We start from the raw sequence: 24,365 nt of genomic DNA, 5'->3' as shown, positions 1-24,365 counted from the left end.
TCTCTTTTGAGAAATCTGACAGTCTGATGGGCAGTCCTTTGTAGGTGACTGTCCCCTTATCTCTTGCTGCTTCTAGGATTCTCTCCTTCATTTTAATCTTCGCTAATGTAAATATGATGTGCCTTGGTGTGTTCCTTCTTGGGTCCAACTTCTTTGGGACTCTCCGAGCTTCCTGGATTTCCTGGAAGTCTATTTCCTTTGCCAGAATGGGGAAGTTCTCTTTTATTATTTGTTCAAATAAGGTTTCCACTTGTGGCTGTTCCTCTTCCCCTTCTGGTACTCCTATAATTCGGATGTTGGAGTGTTTCAAGATGTCCTGGAGGTTCCTAAGCCTCTTCTCATTTTTTTGAATTCTTGTTTCTTCATCCTTTTCTGTTTGGTCATTTTTTTCCTCTTTCTGGTCCACTCCTTTGATTTGAGTCCCAGTTTCCTTTCCATTACTGTTGGTTTCCTGTGCATTTCCATTCATTTCAATTAGTTTAGCCTTCATATGTTCCTCTAATTTGTGCCTAAAATCAACCAGTTCTGTGAGCATCCTGATCACCAGTGTTTTGAACTGTGCATCTGAAAGTTTTGCTATTTCTTCATCGCTTAGATTTATCGGCTCTGGGGCTCTGAGTTGTTCTTGAGCCATGTTTTGATCTGTTCGTGACTGTTACGTATGAGGAGCAGAGCCTTAGGTGTTCACCAGGGTGGGGCCCCCCAGGTTGCTGGTTTGTGACGCTGTATGTGGGGGGCAGGGTCAGAGAGGGACAATGGAGGTCCCCTCTGCCACTTCCCACCACTGGGGCCTGCACGGTCCGTCTCACTGCTCACTCCTTCACTGGTTTATCTGCTCTCGAATGTGTGACCGTGGTCAGCCCTCAGTGAGTCCACCGCCTTGTGCCCTCAGTGGGTCCGCCTGCTACTCCACACCTGGGATCTGCCCACTGCCTGCACGCCTGGGTTGGGTGCCCAGGTCGGTCTGGTGGATCTTTCCTGCCCAACTCCTCTCTGCTGCTGGCTCTGCCCCTCTTACCGGTTTGGCTGAAGGGTTAGTTGCTGTCAGACTTCTGTGTAGTTCAATTTTCTGTGGTTTGGCTGCGTTTTTGTTGCTAAAACTTTGTTGTTTTTAAACTTGTGTGAGAAGGTACAGTGCTTCCACCTACGCCTCCATCTTGGTGGAAGTCTCAAATAGTTGTTCTTTTACTTTGATTTGAAAATATATCTCTTAACTAAATTACTTTTTAGAAAAGAAAATAGAACTGAGTTATAGTTCATACTAATGGCACTGTAATCTAAAAGAGAAGCAGAGATTTCCTTTTCTTTTTAACTTTATTTATTTTTAGAGGGGGATCGGAGGGAGAAAAAGAGGGAGAGAAACATCTATGTGTGGTTGCCCCTTGAGTGCCCCCTACTGGGGACCTGGCCCCCAACCCAGGCATTGACCTGACTGGGAATCTCCCTCTTTAATGGAAAATTAAAGTGTTGGATGAGTATCACCTCTGATATTTTGTTTTAATTTTAGAAATTTTAGGGTACCGTAGGCATTCCTCGACTTGCACTCCCCCTCCTTATGTCCTGTTCTGGCTCCCCATACACACACTGGCAATGACACTATCCTGGCAACTCTCTCATTCTTTAAGCAAGTGTTTATTAAGGACACTGTATCCCTATAGAGGGAAAAGAGGAACCCACGACTCAAGACCTTGAGGAGTTTACAGTTCATTAGGGAAGATAACCAAGCGCCAAAGGCAAGGAGCAAATAAAGAATTAGGAGACTTGAGAGGAGTGCGATAAGACCTGATTTCAAGACTTTCGGGAGAACAGCATCTTGTCTTTGGAAGGTAGGAAAGCACAGGGTGAGAGGCGAGTCTCAGTGCAGATCTTTAAGTCTGCGAATGTGGGAGCAGCAGGGGAGGGAGGAAGTCTCTTGTGACGACAGGGTCATGTTTTCTTCGCAATAGGTGAGGTCATACACTGAGCACGGGGCGGAAGAAGCTGCATGTTTGAGGAGGACCGGATGGTTTGGAATGGATCTTGTGGGGCATGGGCAGGGGTGACAGAGGTCGGGCATCTGCATAGTGTCAACAAAAGGAAAAAGAACAGCCGTTGTAGAATCTGGAAGAACGAGTTGACAAGAAGTGTTTGGGCCAAGTGACGGTTGGAAATGATGGGTTTGTAGTGTATGTCAGTCTGACTTTGTTTTGGAAACAGCCCAGCCGACCATTTTTTTCTTAATAGGGGAGACTGCGTATGAGTCTGTAGGAATCTCTTTATTAACATTGCAGTTTTCCCATAAATTTAAAAATATTCTAAGGTAAAGTTTTTTTAGGCCCTGGCCAGGTAAGCCGTGTTGGTTAAATGTTGTCCCAGTACGCCAAGGCTGCGGGTTTGATCCCCAGTCGGGCACACACAGGAATCAACCAGCGAATGCATGGATAAGCGAAACAACAAATTCATGTTTCTCTCTCTTTCTTTCTCAAATCAATAAAAAATTTTAAATTGTTGTTTAAATTAAAATTCAAATAAAGGAAAGCCTCCCTTGACTTCTTTGTATCTGCCTATATACAGCCAGAAAATTAGTGGCCTTAGTTCTATACAAATGGGATCAAACCATATATATTTTTAAAAATATTTAATTTATTTATTTTTAGAGAGAGGGGAAGAGAGGGAGAGAGACATTGATGTGAGAAAGAAACGTCAGTCGGTTGTTTCTCACGTGCTCCCAGCTAGGGACCTGGCTGGGAATCGAACCAGGGACCTTTCAGTTCACAGGCTGGCACTCCGTCCACTGAGCCACACCAGCCAGGGTCATAACACATCATTTTTTATGACTTGTTCTTTTTAGTTTACATCTTGGAAATTTTTCTGTCAGTATATAAGATCATTCTTTGTAATTTTTTGCATTGGTCTGAAGTAGTAATCTTGAAACTTTTTCTTTTTTTAAAATGTATTTTATTAATTATGCCATTACAGTTGTTCTATTTCCCCCTTCTTTCCCCTGTAATCTTGAAACTTTTTAATTACCCAAATGAGAATTCTGAAAAATTTCATTGTACCCTTTGTCTATTTTTAAGTTAACGTCTACATTTTTTTTTAGCAAAAGTTTAAATAATTGTGAAGCCTGTAACTTTCAGAATGTTTTACTTTTGACACATAAAAATAATACTTACATCACTCTTTTAAACATATCCAAATGCTTCTGAATATATTGCATTTTGATTCCCATCATTTGTTTTAAAAATACATGAGCAAGCTGTTCTTTATCATTGGAATTGTAAATCCTTCTTTTGATTCCTTGAATTCTTATTTCCACTCCACGCTTCGCACAGACTTTTATCCTAATGTAATATACTTTTATACTTGAAAGTTTTTTTAAGTTATCATGTTTCTGTAACTAACTATGTATGTAAACTTAAGTTTTAATTTAAAAAGTTCCTGTAATAATCAGGCTCTAAGTATTAACTTGCTCCAAAAAAATTTACTATATCACAGTTACTAATAGCACAGTCAGTCACCTAGGTTATAATTTTTGATAAATATTACTAACTAAAAAGTTGATTTTGATTGGAAATGTTTTTCTTAATGAGATAATGTGATGGGGTTTATTACTTTTCTTGATTTGATTGTGAGTCTGGATAACTTAGTTTTTGCTAGGATGAAGCAGGATTTAGCAATTTTTATTTCTATTTTATAGACCTAATTTCTGAAAAACTTCATTCATATAGCTAAGTACACGGGATTGGAAGCTTTATCATGGCAGTATCCTCAGGTCTCCGAGTTATATGCTAAGAATTTCACAATTCAGTAGTAGTAGAGCTTTTAAATGTCCAGTCAGTTGACAACTCCATTATGACTTCATTCAATTTGATGAAAGCAAAGAATTGGAAACTAACCTGGAAAAGGATTTGTTACTCAGTCATTAGATACGTCACTTTGTTTAGGGGCTTGTTCTTGTTTAGATAAGTGATGTATTTTTTTATCCCTCTGAGAGAAAATTACCTATTTCTTTAACATTGTTTCGTGGGGTGATATATGTGCTTTTTGAATGTGATGCCCTCCTTCTTTGGGAGCAGTTTGATACCGTCTTACTGGAGGTTCCCTGTGATGCATGACTGCCACCCGCCTCTGCGGGAACGTGACACAGCTGCCAGGTGGGATGCGGGGCTCCCCACTCCTGGGTGTCACCAGGCGCACAGTGAGTTGTCCTCCCCTTGTGCTGAAGCATCCAGGCCCTGCTCCCATCTGCAGTCCGCACACTGCCTGCCCTGTGGTGTTGAGGGACGGGAAGTGTGGGGGAGGCGGCTGGTCTGGCAGCTTGTAGCAGCCCCGTCGCCCCTGCTGGCTCCGGTCCCCAGTTTAGAGCGCCTTGGAGTCCTGCTCTCCTGCGCCTTCTTCGGGCTGCGATTTCTCCTTCAGGGTGGTCTTACTCGCTTTTATTTTCTTGGATATTTCTCATATCCTCCTTGATCTCTAAATCTTTTATTTATGCTTTTAAGTAACCCTTTCTGCTGTTTTTGAGTACTTACGATAGTATGTTGAAGCCAACCTGTGTGCTGCAGTGGGCTACCTGTATCTACCCCTGAATCCTTTAATGGGCCTGATGAGAGCGGGACTCTGTCTTCGCAAGTCTTCCTTCCTGTCCCGTCTCGGGTTCCCCACACTTCATTCCTTGGCACTACCAGTGGCTCTCGGTAGATAGTCTTTCATATTCTTTCATTATTTTTTATAATGCTATTATGCATAATTTGCTTTTATTGTTTTCTTAATATGTTCTGGCAGCTTTCCAAATCAGTACATGAAGAACTACTTCAGTTCCTTAATAGTTGTAATGAATCTGTTCATGAGCCTTTGTTACTTTTCAAACAATGCCATAAAAAACATCCTATTTACATTAATTTTCATGTACTTCTGTGTCTTTTTGTGAATACCTAAAATGAATTGTTTAGTTAAACAAGTATTTCAAAATTTGACGGGCTGCCAAATGTCTTATAAAAAGGTTGTTCTAATTTATATTCCCATGAAAAGTTTGTTCTAATTTACATTCCCTAATGTTTTATGAGATCACCTATTTTCCCATAGTTTTGCTAACACTGGCTATTATCAGATTTTAAAAACATTTTATACTCTCATGGTCAAAAGATGGTATCATTTTTTGTAATTTGCATTTTCCTGTAATCTGCATTTTTATTTTGGTTTTTTTGCAATCTGTATTTTTAAGTGAGGCAGATTTTCAAAGCAGACACATTTTTTTTGATCTAGAAAGAATAAATTTGATAAGCTTACTGTGTGAGGATAAAAGGGAATTTATTTTGGCCTCAACATGGGCTAGAAGATATTTGACATCTCTCTGGGGAAGTAAAACACAGTATATGAAGCCTTAGCGTGGCACCTGGTGCATAGTGGGTATTTAATAAGCTCGTTCTACTTCATCCCTTTATGTACTGCTTAGTCTTCCTGTTAATTGATATTCTCTTTGGTCTGCCTTGCTTTTTGTTTTTAATACTTTTAAAAAATATATTTTATTGATTATGCTATTACATTTGTCCCATTTCCCCCCCTTTATTCTACTCCACCCTGTACCCACCCTCCTACCAGCATCTCCCCCCCTTTGTTCATGTCCATGGGTCGTACATATAAGTTCTTTGGCTTCTCCATTTCCTAGTCTATTCTTAACCTCCCCCTATTTTTTACCTACCATTTATGCTTCTTATTCCCTGTACCTTTTTCCTCACTCTCCTCCTCCTCCCTCCCCACTGATAACCCTGCATATGATCTCCATTTCTGTGATTGTGCTCCTGTTGTATTGTTTGCTTAGTTTGTTTTTGTTTTTGTTTTTTAGGTTCAGTTGATAATTGTGACTTTGTTGTCATTTTACTATTTTTATTTTTTATCATCTTCTTTTTCTTAGATAAGTTCTTTTAACATTTCATATAATAATAAGGGCTGGGTGATGAGGAACTCCTTTAACTTGACCTTATCTGGGAAGCACTTTATCTGCCTTTCTATTCTAAATGATAGCTTTGCTGGATAGAGTAATCTTGGATGTAGGTCCTTGCCTTTCATGACTTTAAATATTTCTTTCCAGCCCCTTCTTGCTTGTAAGGTTTATTTTGAGAAATCAGCTGATAGTCTGTCTGTTGGGAACTCCTTTGTAGGTAACTATCTCCTTTTCTTTTGCTGCTTTTAATATTCTCTCCTGCTTTTCAATCTTGGGTAATGTAATTATGATGTGCCTTGGTGTGTGCTTCCTTGGGTCTAGCTTCTTTGGGACTCTGAACTTTCTGGACTTCCTGGAAGTCTGTTTCCTTTGCCAGATTGGGAAGGTTCTTCATTACATTTTCAAATAAGTTTTCAATTTTTTGCTCTTCCTCTTCTCCTTCTGGAACCCCTGTGATTCAGATGTTGGAACATTTAAAATTATCTTGGAGGTTCCTAAGCCTGTCCTCATTTTTTTTGAATTCTTGTTTCCTCATTCTGTTCTAGTCGAATATTTATTTCTTCTTTCTGCTCCAAATCATTGATTTGAGTCCCAGTTTCCTTCCCTTCACTGTGGGTTCCCTGTATATTTTTTTAAATTGCACTTTGCATAGCCCTCACTTCTTCCTCTATTTTGTGACCATACTCAGCCCTTGTTTTGAGCATCCTGATTGCCAGTGTTTTGAACTCTGTATCTGATAGGCTGGCTATGTCTTCACCCCTTAGTTCTATTTTTGTAGCTTTGAAATGACCTTTCACCTGGGCCATATTTTTTTCTCAGTGGGCCTGTTAGGTAGTAAGGGGCGGAGCCTTAGGTATTCACCAGGGCGGGTGCAACCCACACCTCTATGTTATGGCACTGTATGTGGGGGAGAGGTCCGAGAGGGAACAGTGCTGCTCGCTCAGCTCTCGGCTGGCTTCCAACTACTTTTCCTGCCACCCAGAAGCAAACTGGGCCTTTCTGGTGCTGATTCCCCGGGTGGCTGGGCTCTTGTGTATGTTCAGGACCCTGTGGGTCTCCAGCCAACTCTCCTGTGAGGCTAGGAGTTTCTCCCACTGCCGTAACCCCCACTGCATTTTACAGTCAGAGGTTTTGAGGCCTGATTTCCCTGTGCTGGAATTCTGGGTTGTGTAGTCTGTCTCACTCCCCAGTTGTTCCTCCTTGTTTGTCCACAAGCAAATGAGGGACTGGCCATTCCTCCAGATGCTGCCTTGCCTGGAGTCCTCTCTGCCCCAGCTGCCCGTCTCTGCCCCTCCTGCTGGTCTGGATGAATGTTTCTCTTTAACTCCTTGGTTTTTGGACTTTCATACAATTCGATTTTCTGGCACTTCTGGTTATTTTTAAATTTGTTGTTGTCGTCCTTCTTTTGGTTGCCTGAGGACGCAAAGTGTATCTACCTTTGCCTCCATTTGGCCAGCAGTCTGCCTTGTTCCTTTAGGTTGTTCTCTTTAATTGTTCCTTGGTTATCTGAGACAGTGGAATGAATGAGCTTTTTAATGAGTTTATGGGAAAGATTTCTGCCTTGGATTTGTGGGAGCCAGAAAGTTAGTGTAGTTTGTTAGTGTGGTTTCTTTTTTTAAAAATATATTTTATTGATTAGGCCCTTACAGTTGTCCCATTTCCCCCCCTTCATTCTTCTCCACCCTGCACATCCCTCCCCCCACATTCGCCCCCTTTAGTTCATGCCCATGTATCACAAGTTCTTTAGCTTGTACATTTCCCATACTATTCTTGCCCTCCCCCTATTTTCTACCTACTGTCTATGCTACTTATTTTCTGTACCTTCTCCCCCCTTCTCCTCCTCCCATTCCCCTGTTGCTAAGCCTCCATGTGATCTCCATTTCTGTGACTTCACTCCTGATCTACCTGTCCTCTTAGTTTGCTTTTGTTTTAGGTATGGTTCTTAATAACTGTAAGTTTGCTATCCTTTCACTGTTCATCTTTTTTATCTTCTTTTTCTTAGGTAAGTCCCTTTAACATTTCATATAATAAGGACTTGGTGATGATGAACTCCTTGAGGAACACTTATCTCAAGCACCTTATCTGAGAAGCACTTTAACTGTCCTTCGATTCTAAATGAGAGCTTTGCTGGATAGAGCAATCTTGGATGTAGGTCCTTGTCTTTCATGACTTGGAATACTTCTTTCCAGCCCCTTCTTGCCTGTAAGGTCTCTTTTGAGAAATCAGCTGACAGTCTGATGGGAACTCCTTTGTAGATGACTGTTCCCTTATCTCTTGCTGCTTCTAGGATTCTCTCCATTTTAATCTTGGCTAATGTAAATATGATGTGCCTTGGCATGTTCCTTCTTGGGTCCAACTTCTTTGGGACTCTCCGAGCTTCCTGGATTTCCTAGAAGTCTATTTCCTTTACCAGATTGGGGAAGTTCTCCTTTATTATTTGTTCAAATAAGTTTTCCACTCGTGGCCGTTCCTCTTCCCCTTCTGGTACCCCTACAATTCGGATGTTGGAACATTTAAAGATGTCCTGGAGGTTCCTAAGCCTCTCCTCATTTTTCTGAATTCTTGTTTCCTCATTCTTTTCTGTTTGGTTGTTTCTTTCTTTCTTCTAGTCCACTCCATTGATTTGAGTCCCAGTTTTCTTTCCATCACTATTGGTTCTCTGTCCATTTTGCTTCATTTCACTTAGTGTAGCCTTCATTTTTTTCTTCTAATTTGCGACTAAAATCAGTTCTGTAAGCATCCCGATCACCAGTGTTTTGAACTGTGCATCTGATAGACTGCTATCTCTTGGTCGCTTAGAAGTATTGGCTCTAGGGCTTTGAGCTTTTCTTCTGCTTGAGCCATAATGTTTTGGTCTGTTCGCATCTGTTAAGTATGAGGGGCGGAGCCTTAGGTGTTCACCTGGGTGGGGCGACCCAAGTTGCTGGGTTGTGACTGGGGGTGGGGTCAGAGAGGGAGCAATGGCGCTTGTTCCGCTGTCTCTTGGATTTCGGTCCCCTTTGCCGCTTCCTGCAAGCAAATTGGGCCCTTCTGGTGCTGGTTCCTGGGTGGGTGGGCTTGTGTACATTCTAGGACCCTGTGGGTCTCTCCAACGAACTCTCCTGTGAGGCTGGGAGTCTCTCCTGACACTTCAACCCCCGAAAGTTTTTCCAGTAGGTGCTTTTATTTCCCATTGCTGGGGCCTTGGATTGTGTGGTCTGTCTCACTGACCATGTTTAAACCTGCTTGGTGTATCTGTGAGCAAAAGTGTATCCACGGTCAGCCAGCTGCCTTGTGAGCCGTACTGGGTTTTCATCCTGTGCCTGCCTGGTCCGCTAACTATTGCCTTTTCCTGCTGGGACCCCTCTTTGCCGGCTGCTGACTCCACCCCTTTTACCAGTCTAGATGAATGGTCCCTTGTTGTCGGACTTTGGTATAGTTCAATTTTCTGTCTGTTTTGGTTGTGTTTTTGTTTCTAAATCTTTGTTGGCCATAAGTTTGGTTGTGTGAGGAGGTACAGTGTTTCCGTGTACGCTTCCATGTTGGCCAGAAGTCTGTTAGTATGGTTTTTGTCTTCCAAAGTAAAATCTTGCATTTTATAATTTTGTAGCATACATTCTAGATTTTCACTTGTTTTTGAAAAATATCTCTGAGATTTTTGAGAATGATTCATAGGGAACTCTTGAGTTAGCAGGCTGACTTCAGAGCTATGCACGTGGCTGAAATGTTAGGTATATTCAGAACCTTTCAAAAAAAGTTGTACCCTGGCTGGGGTGGCTCAGTGGATTGAGTGCAGGCCTTCGCACCAAAGGGTTACCAGTTTGATTCCCAGTCAGGGCACAAGCCTGGATTGCCAGTCAGGTTCCCAGTTGGGGGTGTGTGAGTGGCAACCTCACATTGATTTTCTCTCCCTCTCTTTCTCTCTCCCTTCCCCTCTCTCTAAAAACGAGTAAATAAAATATTTTTTAAAAAAGGTTTTACCTCCTCAAATTGATCTGTATAGTCAATGAAATTGCGATCAAGATTCCATCAGGATTTTTGTATATATCAACAGCTGATTCTAAATTTACATGGAAAAACAGAGTAATAAGAATAATCAAAACCATTTTGGTAAAGACCCAACTCAGAGGATGCGCGTGGCCTCATTTCAAGACCTGACACAGGTGCAACGATCAGGCGAGTGCGGTGCTGGCAGAACGGGCGGGCGTTTTGAGTGGTCAGTGGAAGAGCAGGGTCCAGAAACGTGTCAGCACGTAAAGGGTCGTTGGGTTTTCACCCCAGGTGCAGAGTTGACTCAGTGCAATAAGGATAGCCTTTTGAACAAATGATGTAGGAACAAATAGATGTCCATATGCAGACATATGAGCCTGGCCCATATCTGACAACATACTCAAAATTTAACTCCAAATGTGTCATAGGCCTCAGCTGGAAAACTATAGAACTTCTAGGAGAAAATCCTGTGACCTTGGCTTAGGCGAAGATTTCTTAGGTACCTGACCAGAAAGATGAAAGATAACTTTGACTTCATCAAAATGTAAAACTTTTGCTCTTCCAAAGGTGCAGTTAAGAAAATTAAAATATAAGTTATAGACCGTGAGAAATATTTGCAAAGCTCATTTGATGAAGGGTTGGTATTCAGAATATATACTGAACACTCAAAACTCAATAAGAAATAACCCAATTAAAAAATAATGAAGCCCTGGCTGGTGGGGCTCAGTTGGTTGGGCGTCATCCCACAAAGTGAAAGGTCGCTGGTTCGATTCCCAGTTGGGAGACAGGCCTGGGTTGCTGGTTTGGTTTCTGGTCGGGGTGTGTATGAGAGGTAGCTGATCTGTGTTTCTCTCTCATGTTGATGTTTCTCTCCCTCTCTTTCTCCCTGCCTTCCCCTCTCTCTAAAAATAAATAAATAAAATCTTTAAATAAATAGTAAGCCCTGACTGGTGTAGCTCAGTGGATTGAGCGCAGGCCTGCAAACCACATGATTGCGGTTCGGTTCCCAGTCGGGGCACATGCCTGGGTTGCAGGTCAGTTCCCCGCAGGGGACACATGAGAGGCAACCATACATTAATGTTTCTCTCTCTCTCTCCTTCCCCTCTAAAAATACACGAGTAAAATCTTTAAAAAAATTAAAATATAAAAAAATAGTTTTAAAAATTGACCAATTTATCAAACAAATTTAAAAAATAGCAAATAAACACATGGAAAGATACTCGACATCCGTGTTTATTAGGGAATGAGACAACTATGCTTTATTAGAGTAGCTAAAAATTAAAATAAAAAAGAAGGGCCCTCTGCTTCCAGAAGTTCTGACCTCTGTGTAACCCTGAGGTCCAGGAGCAGGGATAGTGCTCTGGACTTGTCACGTGGGGGTTGTTTTAAATGGCCCCGTGTTCTTGGAGCGGTTGATTAGAATCGGGGATAGCGAATGAGTGGTGCTTCATGATGGTTATTGACTGTGATGCTAATCTTGGACAGTTTACAGAACAGAAGAGACTTCACTTGCTGTTAGGAAGGTCTCTCCTGTACTGGGGGTGCCTGACGGAGTTTTGAGGCCGTACAGATGAATGACTCAGTTCTGTTCTGTTTCTGGGTTTCCTTTTATTGGATCTTTTAATGTCGGACTAATATATTTTTAGATTTTACTTATTTTCAGAGAGAGGAGAAGCTGGGGTAGAAAGAGAGGGGGAGAAACATCGATATGAGAGAGAAACATCAGTCCGGTGCTGTTCACATGCCTCCTACTGAGCACCCGGCCGGCAACCCAGGCTTGTGCCCTGATGGGGAATCAAACCTATGACCATTTGGTTTGCAGGCTGGCGCTCAATCCACTGAGCCACACCAGCCAGTGCTAATGTTGGACTAATGATTATCTGCTTTATGCTAATGGTGTGACACAAATGCTACTAGACAGTAGTTGGATCTGTTCTTTACTATTTGTTTGTCCATCACAGTGGGTGATTCTTCTTTGTGGTGGTTGCAGGTACTCCATCTCCTAAAGCAGCAGTGCTAGCCAATGGGGACCACGGAATAGAAGGGAATGACACTACAGGTAAGTGGGCCCCAGGATGCCCCAAATGAGTGGGGGAAGCAGTCACAGGAAACACGTGGGTAAGCTCCTTGGAGGAGGATTGTTAATGGAAACATGGATTATTTTTGATGTTATTGTTCTTGTTAGGTGTGTTTAAACCCAGGGCATCTGCCACATAACATCTCCAACAGTAGAAAGAGGGAATTTCCTTTGATATTCCTACCATATTTGTTGTAGTTGTGCCACACAAGAGCTGGATTAGTCTTAAAAATACGCTCACAGAGGCAGAATAATCCTCAGGGCATTTCACATCGGAGGCCTTAGGCAGGTCTCTTCCCTGAATGCACTCTGGGCTCAGTTCGCTTCCCATGGCTCAGTGATTAGAAACCTGTGAGCTACAGATTAAAAGTTCTATTCTTCCTCTTTTGCCCTCAGCCTGTTTTTTCTTTATTTTCCCATTGACTGTTACATTTGAAATCTGTCTCTGACTTTAACTCCTATCCTGTCACTAGGGCTTTGATCCCTGTCAGCTAGCACTGCGTCCCTGTGGTGTCCCCCCCCCCTGCCCTGCGCCCAGTGTGTTTGTGGGCAGCGCAACTCTGGAAGCAGTGGCAGGTGCCACTGCGCGCTGTATCCGTCTGTTCTTAGGTAGTCGACAGGGAGTCGTGTTGAGTTTTTATAAACAACTGCACTTAATTTGCAGTTGGGACCAGGCGGACACTGTTGACCCAAATGATAGGCTTGCAGTGGTCACACACGCTGTCCTCTGCCACACGGTGTGCTCCTCTTAACTGGGGTCTGACGTGTGATTCCTGTTGCCGTGGGGGGCGCACAGGGTCATGGACCGTGTCTGCTTCTCTCCTGGGGTGCACACCTCACTCAGCCTTGAGGCGCCTTCCCTGCGGCTGCTGCAGGGTCTCTCAGTTACTTTGACATCCAAAAAGCCTCTGTTAGCAGTAGCCATTATTCTATTTTGCATATATCTTTGCATCTTCAGATTTATTGGTGACTAGGTTCTATTCGTTGTGACTGTTAGTTTTACTTAGTGACATTCACATCCTTGTGAGCAACTCACGAATTACGAACACTTTAAAAGCAAGAAACAACCAGAAATGCCATTGTATCTTCCAGTTTTGTGAAATGAAAATTTTCTCTTTCTTTGATAATTGTAGTTATACTTGGTTTTGTATGCCTGCTTTGAACGTGAAGTTGTCTATGTCATTTGGTTTTAAGAAAACATATGTGGAAATATCCCTGTGATTAAAGGAGAAGAAGCTGGAACATGAACTTTAAAAAATGGATAAATGCAGCTCTCTTTAACCAGGAGGTAGTGCCAGGGGAAGCAGAGGCTGTGAGGGGATTGATTTGATTAGCTGGTGAAAGAGCGGATGCCATTTTCATCCAGGAAGGAAACGATTATCAAAACTAGAGTAGGTTTCTTCTCCAGCAGGATGTCAAGTATGACCAGACAAGGCTCGAACTCTCTGTGGCAATTGCTTCCCACTGCCAGGTCTTAATAGGACAGGGGAAAGGAGCAGGGAAAACATACAGTCCAGCCCTTATGGTTCTAATACTTTTAGTTTCCTGGGTGCAAAAAAGAACCCTGCTGGTAATGAACTTCCCAGGGAGATTGTAAAAGCAGGTCTTCCTGCTCTTGGACACCTTACCTCTCCCCACGTGGGTAGAATACATTGGCTGGGCAGATGTTCGTGTTCTGAATGTGACTATTCAAGCAGATGCTTTGCTGAAGATGCGCACATTTCTTTGAGGGTGGGCAAGACTAGGGAGGGAATGAGGAGTGCATGTATTTGGAGCATGTGGTGACTTCATTCTAATTTGGCCATTACTAACTGGTGCCACTTTGAAAGTTCCCATTTCTGTTTCCTTCAGAATGTTATCTCTAGTCCTAAGAGCAGCTCAGTCCCACTGGTAGCATGTAGAGGGTTTACGAGTGAGCACCTTGCTATGTTGAACTTGCTGTTTACTAACCACCTGTGCTTTTCCGTCCCTTCCTTCCCCTTCCTGCTTCTTCCTCCCTCTCTATTTTTCTCCTCCTAGAAGCCTAGAGTGTCTCTCAACACTGGGGCTGCGGCAACACCAGACCAGTGATCTTTCCTAAGCACCGTTCCACTTCTAAAACCTTCAGCATTTTGCAGAGCTTTGCTTTTCCTCCCTGGACACGATGTAGAAGAAGCCGAGGGTAGTTCTTCGGGGTCTCTCCCTGCTGATGCCTGAGCAAACCACCTGCTTCCTCTTGTCCTCTGCAGGGCTTGGTGGAGCCTCCTTCCCGTTAGTTTGAACACAAGTCCAAGATGGAGTCTTTTTAATTTTAGTATTTTTATAAAGGTCGTCTAATGTTTTTCATTTCTTTTTCTCTTTTCAAACTCATTTTATCATTTAATTCGAGCTCACATTTTTCTTTTCCTTAAACATTTTTAGTTGGCGTTTTTCATTGCGTTTTCAGATCTCCCACACACCCCAGGACATGGTAACCCTGATGTGAATGTGTACCTCCATAAAGGGCCGGGTCCGCCAGGGCTGTGCGAACGCCCCCGCTCTCCTTCCTCCCTCCCTCTGCCAGCTTGCTGTTGGGGAAGGGCGCCCCCTTAGGCTGCCTCTGTTGTTCCCCACTTTACTAAGATCTGAGTAATGGTCGCTACTTTAATTCAAAGTTTTCTGGTTTAGAGGAGCTCCGATGAAACTTTGAAAAATATTTCCTCAAATTAAATCATCCTTTGTTAGTTGCAAGTTGGGCCAAAATTGTTTCTATTATGAAACAATTATCTCTTCATCTAGTCTTAGATTTGCCTGAAAATTTAACAACCTTATGATTGTGCATGGAATTTTGTAACCAATGTTTCTTAACATGATCATGAACTATCAGAATAAGAATTAGAAAGTTAAAGGAAGTGGAATCCAGTAATGTTAGAATACTGGGATGTTGCTACAAAGGGAAAATAACTTTTCCTGTAACAACATGAGGTGAAACTAAATGGCAACACCGTGAAGGACTATTTATTAGCTTTCTAGTGGAGGGATTGTTTGGTTAGACTCAGTCTCCCACCAGGACTAGCGCCCCTTCGAACACAGACGGTGCCCCGGTGCGGAAGCCGGGCCTCTCCCGTGTGAGGTCCCGCACCGTGAGCATCAGCATCTGCACGCACACGTTCCCAGGATTGTCTAATGAGACTTCCTTATTTTTGTTTCTCATTTTACCAAGCTAGTAGCTAAAAAATCTGGAACCATTTGGAAGTAGTATGGAGCTTTTCAAGTTAGAAGCTGTGGTTAGATTTTTAGAAATAGAATATAAAACATGGGCCATGTTTTGAAATCGTAGAGGAGTTCTGGCTTAAGATCTGGAATGTGGCCCTTGGTGGTGCAGCTCAGTGGATTGAGAGCAGGCTGTGAACCAGAAGGTCTCCAGTTCGTCTCCCAGTCAGGGCACAAGCCTGGGTTGTGTGGGCCAGGTCCCCAGTGTGGGGCACACGAGAAACAACCACACACTGATAGTTTTCTTTCTCCTTCTCTAAAAATAAATAAAATAAAATATTAAAAAAAAATAAAGGCTTAAAATAAAAAGTTCTGGAACGTGAAATACTCTTTTACATTTTCCATCCTCTTAATGACTATGCAGGTTTATAATTGCTGAGCTACTGATTATTTCAAATAAAAATAAATTGGCATTGTCTTCTGAGGAAGAGTGTGAGATGAATTGAATGCACTGTTTAGATCCTCTAATACAGAACTGCTTTTGGGCAGGTATATAAAAGTATTGTGAAAGTTTAAACTGAGTAGCTGCAATGACTTCTGGGGTCTAGGGAGCATTTTCTCTTCTGGGCATGAGGATCCGGTCACATGGGTTGGTTTCTCTGTCGAGAATTCCTTCCGTGGGTTCGCAGAGAAGGCACAGGATGGAAGTGCACGGTGAAGGGAAGGCTTCGCCTGGCTCTCTCAGCAGGTGACGCAGTGTGGAGACTGTTACCGGGGGGAGACCATAGCATCCAATCAATAAAATGTAGCCCTTTCCCTTTGGCATGTGGCTGCTTAATATTTTTCTTGTATTTTTTGTTTGTTTGTTTTGGTCAGGGAATGTTTTGTAAGTGGTAGTGTTAGCTTTTTAAAATCCTGTTTGACATCTTTCTGTCACTTTTAACCAGTCTCTTTATGTAAGTGACAGGTGGGTGGAGAATCCTGGGTACGACTGTGGCAGTGGTCAGAGGCACGCACTTACACTCCATTGTTGACATTGATTTATTCCACTTTTATTTTCATTTTATTATGTTTTTGTTTGAAATTTATTTTTTAAGCGTTTTTAAAAAATTTATAGAATTGAAATTTTCTACTAACAACTAGCTAAAATTTGGTATATATTGTTAGCTTGCTCTGTTTCACTTGGATGTTTCATTTTGAAAGAAATAAATGTAATGTTTTACATATAGCTGTCTGTGAAGTAGCCAGTCCTGTAATGAAATGCTCTGTTGCCCTGATGGTCACCCCTGAGTGGCCCAGAATCTCACTGCTGAGGTGACCAGACTGGTCGGGGTCACTCTGTTGAAATGTGACTTTTCTTGTATGTAATCTCTCCCTCTCCCTCCCTCTCTCTCTCTCTCTCTCTTCTTTTTTGGCCCAACGTTGAGCTTTGTTTTTAAATATTTTTATAGCTTTGTTCATGCACCTAAGTTTATATTCTTTGTGATTTTAGACTTCAACAATTTGTATACTGGGACATTTTAATGTAATCATTATGCTAATTAAATTACACTAATAAACATCTTACATTAATGTCTTATGGACTGGATTTTGGTTGGGGTCTTAATTATTGAAGTTTAATGTGATTAAGACATGAGTGTGGTGAAAAACATTTGAGGCATGAATTTTCGGTCTAGCAAAGCTACTTATCCCACCTGTAATAGTTCCATAATTGTGTGGTCTTTCTACTACTTGCAAGACACATTATTGTTTTTGATTCTCAGAGTAAGTCTTCTATCCAAAATCAGTCAGAGTTAAGCCCAAATGACTGCTTGTTATTTCGCAGCATCTGGTGAGAAAGAGAGTTGGCAGAGCCGCAGGGTGCAGTTATTCCAAAGGATGCTTTCGTGGCATATCCATCAGTGGGAGGTACCTTCTAAAACTACATGTATATTTGGTGCAGTGCAATTAAAATTCATGTTCACAGTGTTCTTGAAACACCTGAATTATTACATAAAACTGTTACATTCAGTAGCGTTTTAATCTTGTAGGATTATTACTTGATGATGTAGTGTACTGCATCTGAGGAGAATTCAGTGGAATGCCCCAGTCCCGACCCATTCTCCTTATTGTTCTTTATACTAGTAGATGGATTTGCAAATACACTATGTTGACCGAACTGAGACATTGGAGACTCCTTGCCTGGGATACTTTGAGTGATATAAAGAGCTTTTTTAGCTCGGCAGACATGTCTTTTTATTAAGAAAGCTCAATTTAATATTCTTTGTTTCCTTTTATTAAGAGAGCTTAACAACTGTTCTTAGGTTTAACTCTAAACAGCACAAGAATTTAAGTACAATGACAAATAACGCACAGCTTCACTAACTTTCTTATACGTATACCATGATTAAAGTTTTTGGTGATGGGGACAGTTTTTGGATCTTATTAGTGTAATTATTGAAAGTGAGGTGAATTCTGCCTGTGGTTGGATAAAATGGTGGAACTGGGGAGGCAAGAGAGGTTCTGGGCCAAGATACGGGGCTGGTGGGACACGGTGCTATTTTCATTTCTAAGGCATGTGTGAAACTGGGTTATTCTCGATTTTACACTGGTCGCGTTTCCATTAGAGTCAAGGCTCACCAAGACGTAAGCACAGATTATTTGTGGAGTAAACCTCTGTGCCACCATGGAGGCAAATGACTGTTATTTACACCCTTGGGGTCGGCTGTGCAGTACACCCAGTGCTCTGCAGGCGGCAGTATTGCTGGGAGTTTCCGTTGTGGTCCGAGCAGGTGGCTTGTTACTGTGGTAACTGCTCTGAATACCTGCCCCTCGGGTCCTGACGGCAGTGAGACAGTAGAATTGCTTTGTTAGAACATCCTGATATGGAAGAGATCCCGGGTGTTTCAAACCGTCTCTTAAATCCTCGGATAGAATACATTAGATTTAGCACTAATAAAATTTAAGGCACCAAGACTATGAAACCCTAACAGAAAGTAGATCTGTAATGTCAGAGTGTCTGAGCAACAATTACTGTCATCCCATAAGCTGACATTATAGCATAACTGTGTCCAGACGTAAAGCTGTGCGCTGCGTTGCTAGATTCAGACGCAGCGGGACTGACTTCCCCTGTCTCCTCCCCACATCCTGGAAACAAAGCTCTTTCTTTTCTTTCACTCCAGCTAAGAGTTGCAGGTTGGAGACACATCAGTGGCATACCAACCCCTTATGTCTCTTAAAAGTTTTTTGTTAGTGGTGGTTTTCCGGTAAAAATGACGAACTTCTCAGAAGAATACAAAACACTCATTAATGCAGCATGTTCCGCTTACTTCCAGGGAGTGTAGGATGCCCTTGAAACTAGCGGAAGGACTGAGTTTAAGAACCTTCATCTAAGCAAAGCATCAGTTATACTGTGAGACATTTGATTTCAATTTCCATTGGAGTTTTGTATTGAATAAGACAAAATTGCTCCTTCCTGAGCTTTGAGTGATCCACAATTCTGATATAATTTTTTAACTTAATTTCATTCATGTAATTGGCTTCTTTTTGTGGACCAAAGCTCCACACTATGTCAAAAGGTATATGTAGATATAAAATGTTCTCTTTTATTTGTAATTCCATAGGTAATGTATGAATGCATTCTCCTTCCTAAGGGAAAGTAATCAGTGCATTGTAGATACAGCCACACTCTATGAGAGATGGGCATTTGCTCACAGAACTACCAACGTCCACACACAGCTACTGAAAATTGATCTCGTGTTTTTACCGAGTCTGGACTCAGAGTGTTCACGTCATTAATAACAACTGTCATTTGTACAAAAGATCAGAGTTTGTAAAGCTCTTTTGAATGTAAAACAGTATATCCACTTTTCATTGGAAGAAGCTGCAGTTGGGTTAACGATGGAGCTCACAGTTGAACCTGGTCTGACGAGAAGCCTTAGCTCTTTCTACCACAATATATCACATCCCAGAGGAAAATATCAATGTGAGAGAGAAACATCATTCAGTTGCCTCCCATATGCACCCTGACCAAGGATTGAACCTGCAACCCAGGTATGTGCCCTGACCAGGGATTGAGCCCACAACCTTTTTACTCAGGGAATGATGCTCCAACCAGCTGACACCTGGCCAGGGCCCTTTTCTAGTGTCTCAAGGTAGAAGGTTATTGATCCCCCCACTTTTTATGTAGCTGTTTATAGCTATAAATTCCCCCGTAAGCACTACGTTAGCTGTATCTCGTAAAGTTTAGTGTGTTGTATTCTCATTTTTATTCATCTCAAAGTATTTTCTGATTTTCTTTGTGATTTCTTTGCCCTGTTGGTAGTTTTGGAGTATGTTGTTAATTTCCACATACTTGGGTATTTTCCAAACTACTTTCTGTTGTCATTTTATAATTCCATTCCTTTGTGGTTGGAGAACATATTTTGTATGATTTAAATTCTTTTAAAAATATTTAGGCTTGTTTTAGGCCTGACATGTGGTCTGTCGTAGAGAATGTTCCATGAGTACTGGAGAGAAATGTATATTCTGTGCTCTTTGGGTGGAGTGTTCTGTAAAAGGTATGTTGGGTCTGTTCGATTTATAGTATTGTTTACGTCTTCATTTCTGGTGGTATTCAGTGTAGTAGTTCTGTTCAGTATCAAAAGTGGGGTATTGAAGTCTCCCACAATCATTGTTGAATTATCTGCTTCTCAGTTTAGTTCATTTTTTGCTTCATCTATTTTAGGGCTTATTCTAATATTTTAAAGGAGAAATTTGAATAATATGATTCTACTTTTATATGCTTTTTATATTGTTCAAGGATTAATTCCTTGTGAAAAGTTCTTAGCCCTGGCTGGTGTAGCTCGGCATTGAGCGCAGGCCTGTGAACCAAAGGATCACGGTTCGATTCCCAGTCAGGGCACATGCCTGGGTTGCAGGCCAGTTACTGGCAGGGGACATGTGAGAAACAACCATACATTGATATTTCTCTCCCTCTCTCCTTCCCTTCCCTTCCCTTCTAAAGATAAATAAATAAAATCTAAAAAAATAAAAAGTTCTGGGGTGTGGGTGAGAGGATGCCTGCAAACGATCACTACGACTGTGAGCTTCTCGGAGCTTCCAGCAGAGCAGTGACATGTCCGTTGCTGGTAGGAAGATTTAAAGTGCTTTTGCAAAAGATGGTTTTCTTTTCCTCAAAATCCAAACCACCTTTTTTGTAGAAATAGGAAAGTATATCCTAAAATTCATGTGGAATCTCAAAGGACCTCAAATAGCCAAAACAATCTTGAAAATGTAAAGTTAGAGGTTTCCCCTTCCTGATTTTGAAACTCACCACAGTGCTACAGTGATCAGAGTGTGGTCCTGGGTAAAGACAGGTACGTGGATCAAGGAACAGAGAAGCGAGCCCAGAAGTAAACCCTCGCATGGATGGTCAGATGATATCGGTCAAGGGCACCAAGACCATTTAATGGGGAAAAGGCAGTCTTCCTAACAAATGATGTTAGGAAAACTAGACATCCAACTGCAAAAGAATGAGTTTGGCCCCTTACTTTACACCTTATACAAGAATTACCGCAAAATGGATCAAAAACTGAAATTTAAGACCTAAAAATATAAAACTCTTAGAAGAAAACAGAGCACAAGCTTCATGACATTGCGTCTGGCAAGTATTTCTTCTATACGACACCAAAAACACAGGCAAGAACAGTAAAAAAGATAAGTTGTACTACATGGAAATGAAAAACTTTCGTGCATCAGAGGACACTATCAATAGAGCAAAAAGGCAGTTCATGGAATGGAAAAAAATGTTTGCAAAACTTACATCTGATAAGGGATTAATAGCCAGAATGTATAAAGCACTTCTACGACTCAACAGCATCAAAACAAACAACTTCATTGAAAACGAGCAGGGACTTCAACAGACAGTTCTCAGAAGTAGATACACAAATAGTGCAAAGAGCAGGGACTTCAACAGACAGTTCTCAGAAGCAGATACACCATGAGCAAGTGCAAAGAAGCGTAGCATCGCTAGTCATTAGAAAAATACAAATAAAAGCCCAGTGAAATGCTGCTTCATACCCATTAGGTTGGCTGTTGTAAAACCCAAACAAAATGGGTGTTGGTGAGGATGTGGAGAAATTGGACGCTTGTGCACTATTGGTGGGATTGTAAAAGGGTGTAGCCACTATGGGAAGCATGGTGGCAGTTCCATACTGTTTAAAACAGGAGTTACTGTGCGATCCAGCGTTTTCTCTTCTGGGTATAGACTCAAAAGCATCGAAAGCAGGGACTCGAATACATTTGTCCACCCGTGTTCACAGCAGCATTATTCACAATAGCCGAAAGGTGGAAGCAACCCATGTGCCCATCAGTAGATGGATGGATAAACAAAACATGGCATATACACACCACGAGTGTTTTTCAACCTTAAAAAGGAAGGGAATTCTGCGCTGGCTAGTGTGGCTCAGTGGATGAGTACCTGCCTGTGAACCACAGGTTCGCCAGTTCGATTCCCAGTCAGGGTACACGCCTGGGTTGCAACCAGGTCCCCAGTAAGTGGCGCATGAGAGGCAACCACACATTGATGTTTCTCTCCCTCTCTTTCTCCCTCCCATTCCCCCTCTCTAAAAGTAAATAAATCAAAATCTTTTTAAAAAGTTATAGAAATGAATAGCTCATTTTAAAAAGATGATTTTCAAATGCATCATTGTGTGCATGACAGACCTCTTCAGAATCAAGTAATGCTTTATGTTAGCTGTCTTGTGGATTTGTCCAAGTTTTTGTCCATTTGCAGAGAGAAATGCACAAATATATAAACATTATGTAAATGCTGAATAGCCATAAGGAACATTTTGTAAACCCATATAACGATTAACTTCAATGAGGAGGTTTGTTGAGAACTAAGGAAACTGGAAATTGCACTTGATACAAAGTCGCCATCTCAGTTTTGAGGTGTCCTGAACAGTTTCTTCGCTATATCTCTGGTCTTCCCCTCCACGAACTAAAACAAAAAACACAATCTGTTTCTCCATCTAATTAGATTGTCCTTTACTTGCTCAGGCTAGTTTGGCGTCCCCTGTCGTCTTTTTCTCGCCCACCATATTGAGTCTGTCTGAGAATCAGATCTGGAACCTGACCACTTCTCACCACTCCCACCGCCCCGTCCTGACTGGAGCCGCTGCCTCTTAGCACGGCCACTGCGATTGTAGTGACCGTCCAGATGAGTCGCCTCCTTCCCCGTGGCTGCTCCCGCCCGTGTATTCCCAAGAGCATCCAGGGGTCCCGATGCGGACCACAGTCTTCTGCTCAACGCCCTGCAGTGGTCTCCTATCTCAAAATAACAGCCAAAGTCCTTACTGGACACCACAGGGCTGTGTGACAGCCCTGTCGTCTCCCCGACCACATCCGCTCCTAATTCTTTCCTTTGCCAGGTTCCTCCTGCTGGTCCTGAATGAGCCTGGGCTGGGCAGGGAAGAGGGGGGCATCTTGGGCCCTGAACACTAGCTGTTTTCTCTGGAAAGTTCTTCCCTCAGGTACACTCATCATAGTTTACTCTGTGCCTTCCCAGCAAGGCCTTCTCTAAGCTTAACCGAAACTGCATCCCTTCCATTTTTCTCTCCTTTGTCTTTGCTTTAATGTTCTCCACGGTACTTGTCACTTTATAACTCACACAGTTTCATTATTTATCTTGTTTCTTGTCTGACTTTCCCCACCAGAAGACAAATGTTATGAGCGGGACAGGATTTTTGTCTCGGTCACTGCTGTGGCCCAGTACCCACAACAGTGTCAGGTGCTCAGGAGCTTTCCAATGAATCATCTTGTCGAATGTGTAATCAGAAAACCCGAAAACCCCGAAGGATAGAGATGTGGTCCTGAGGAAGGAGCCTGTGGAGCCGAGCTCTGCTAGAGAAGCAGCGCACTCCCCCCGCAGGGGAGGGGGTGTCCGCTGTTGCACGTTCCTGCTGATTCTGAAGCGCATCAGGGCCTGAGCCCATAGATCCTGGGCTGTGCTTCCGTAGCACGTAGGCGGGGTGGCCAGCAGCCCCTCTCTCCGGTGGCAAACCCTGAGACGGGGCCCCTCACCCTGTTCGCTCTGTTGTGACTGCCGGTTTCCCCAACAGTGCGAGCTTCGCAATGATGTCTTGTCTCCCTCTTTACCTGACACGTTTCCATGGCTAAAGCATTGTCGCCGAGGTTGAAAATACTGTTTTAAATAATCGAGCCTTGTGCTGTGACCTTTCCGTGCTGTTGGAAAAGTTACAGACTTATCTCTGCCATTGTGGCTGTTGTGTGTAATGCTGAAAAGAGCAACGGGCCACCTTGCTGTTTTCTGTGCAGACAGAAAGATGACCTGACCTACATTTTGTGCGTTGTGAAGTGCATAATAAATGGTTTGATTATGCTTTTTTTTCTTATCTTCACCAGCATTTTTCTCTAAGTAGGTGGTCCTTTCTCTCTCAGGCCTCCCATGGGGACAGAAAGTTAAAGAGCAAGGCCAGATATAGTTGTAGTGATTTTTGCCAGGTACTGGCACATGTCTTTCTGGAAGTAAGTTCCCTGTAGTGATCTGTTTAAATTTGAGAAAGCTGTCCAGAGGAGCAGGCCCAGCTGTAGCACCTGCTGGCTTTGGCCTCTGAGGCAAGTTATTTGCCCTCTTTGAGCTGAAGTTTCCTCCTCTAGAAAAGGTGAACTAGTAACAAAAGAAACCTTGGGGTTAAGGGGGAGAAAATATGTTCAGTGCTCTGTAACCTGGTCGAAGGGGATATTAGGATGATGATTAATGTTCACATGGAAAGTCTTTACAGATTCGGCCCAGTAAGTGCTTTTGCCAATAAGCCATTCTCTGTTTGGCCATCAGCCCTTTTTCCTGTTTAAATGATTGCATAACAGTGTTTTCATTGGGTGTAACTAGAACACATCTGGTGTCCATTGTGTCTTTGGAGATGTTCTATTTCTAGAGCACAGAATTGAAGGTGGAATTTTAAAAGAACTGCGGGTAAACTGAAGGAAGAGCTTTCGCTTTGTTAATTGTGAGGGAATTAATTTAGGACTTTTGTCGGCAAAAAGCTGACACGGCTGGTTCTCCACTAAGTTTCAGCCGTGGACAATGAGAAGAAGGTGCAAAGCTACGTGAATTTAGATATTGGCAGTAGACCCTTAGAGGCTTCACTGGAGAATCCTGCCTTTGGTTGATAAAAGCTAGTATTTCTGGCCTCCCCTTTCTCTGCGAGTGAGGGCTTCTGCCGTCGCAGCTTCAGCTGCTGT

At 42.4% G+C, this 24,365-nt stretch overlaps 1 protein-coding gene across 18 annotated transcripts in view; it reads left to right on the top strand.

Annotated features, from left to right (window-relative positions):
• MAP4 (microtubule associated protein 4) overlaps window positions 1-24,365 on the top strand; it is a 142,966-nt gene that overhangs the window by 56,426 nt on the left and 62,175 nt on the right. For all 18 annotated transcript variants that reach the window (XM_053669153.1, XM_053669147.1, XM_053669145.1 and 15 more), the window contains one exon: window positions 11,883-11,951. In XM_053669153.1, the coding sequence (XP_053525128.1) occupies window positions 11,883-11,951 (69 nt within the window). The remainder of the gene's footprint in view (window positions 1-11,882; window positions 11,952-24,365) is intronic.

The sequence above is a fragment of the Artibeus jamaicensis genome, unplaced genomic scaffold (genome assembly GCF_021234435.1).
Source record: "Artibeus jamaicensis isolate MK-2021 breed Jamaican fruit bat unplaced genomic scaffold, CSHL_Jam_final contig_519, whole genome shotgun sequence".
Taxonomy (NCBI): domain Eukaryota; kingdom Metazoa; phylum Chordata; class Mammalia; order Chiroptera; family Phyllostomidae; genus Artibeus; species Artibeus jamaicensis.
The sequence above is the reverse complement of the archived record's forward strand: the minus strand, read 5'-3'. Positions and strand labels throughout refer to the sequence as shown.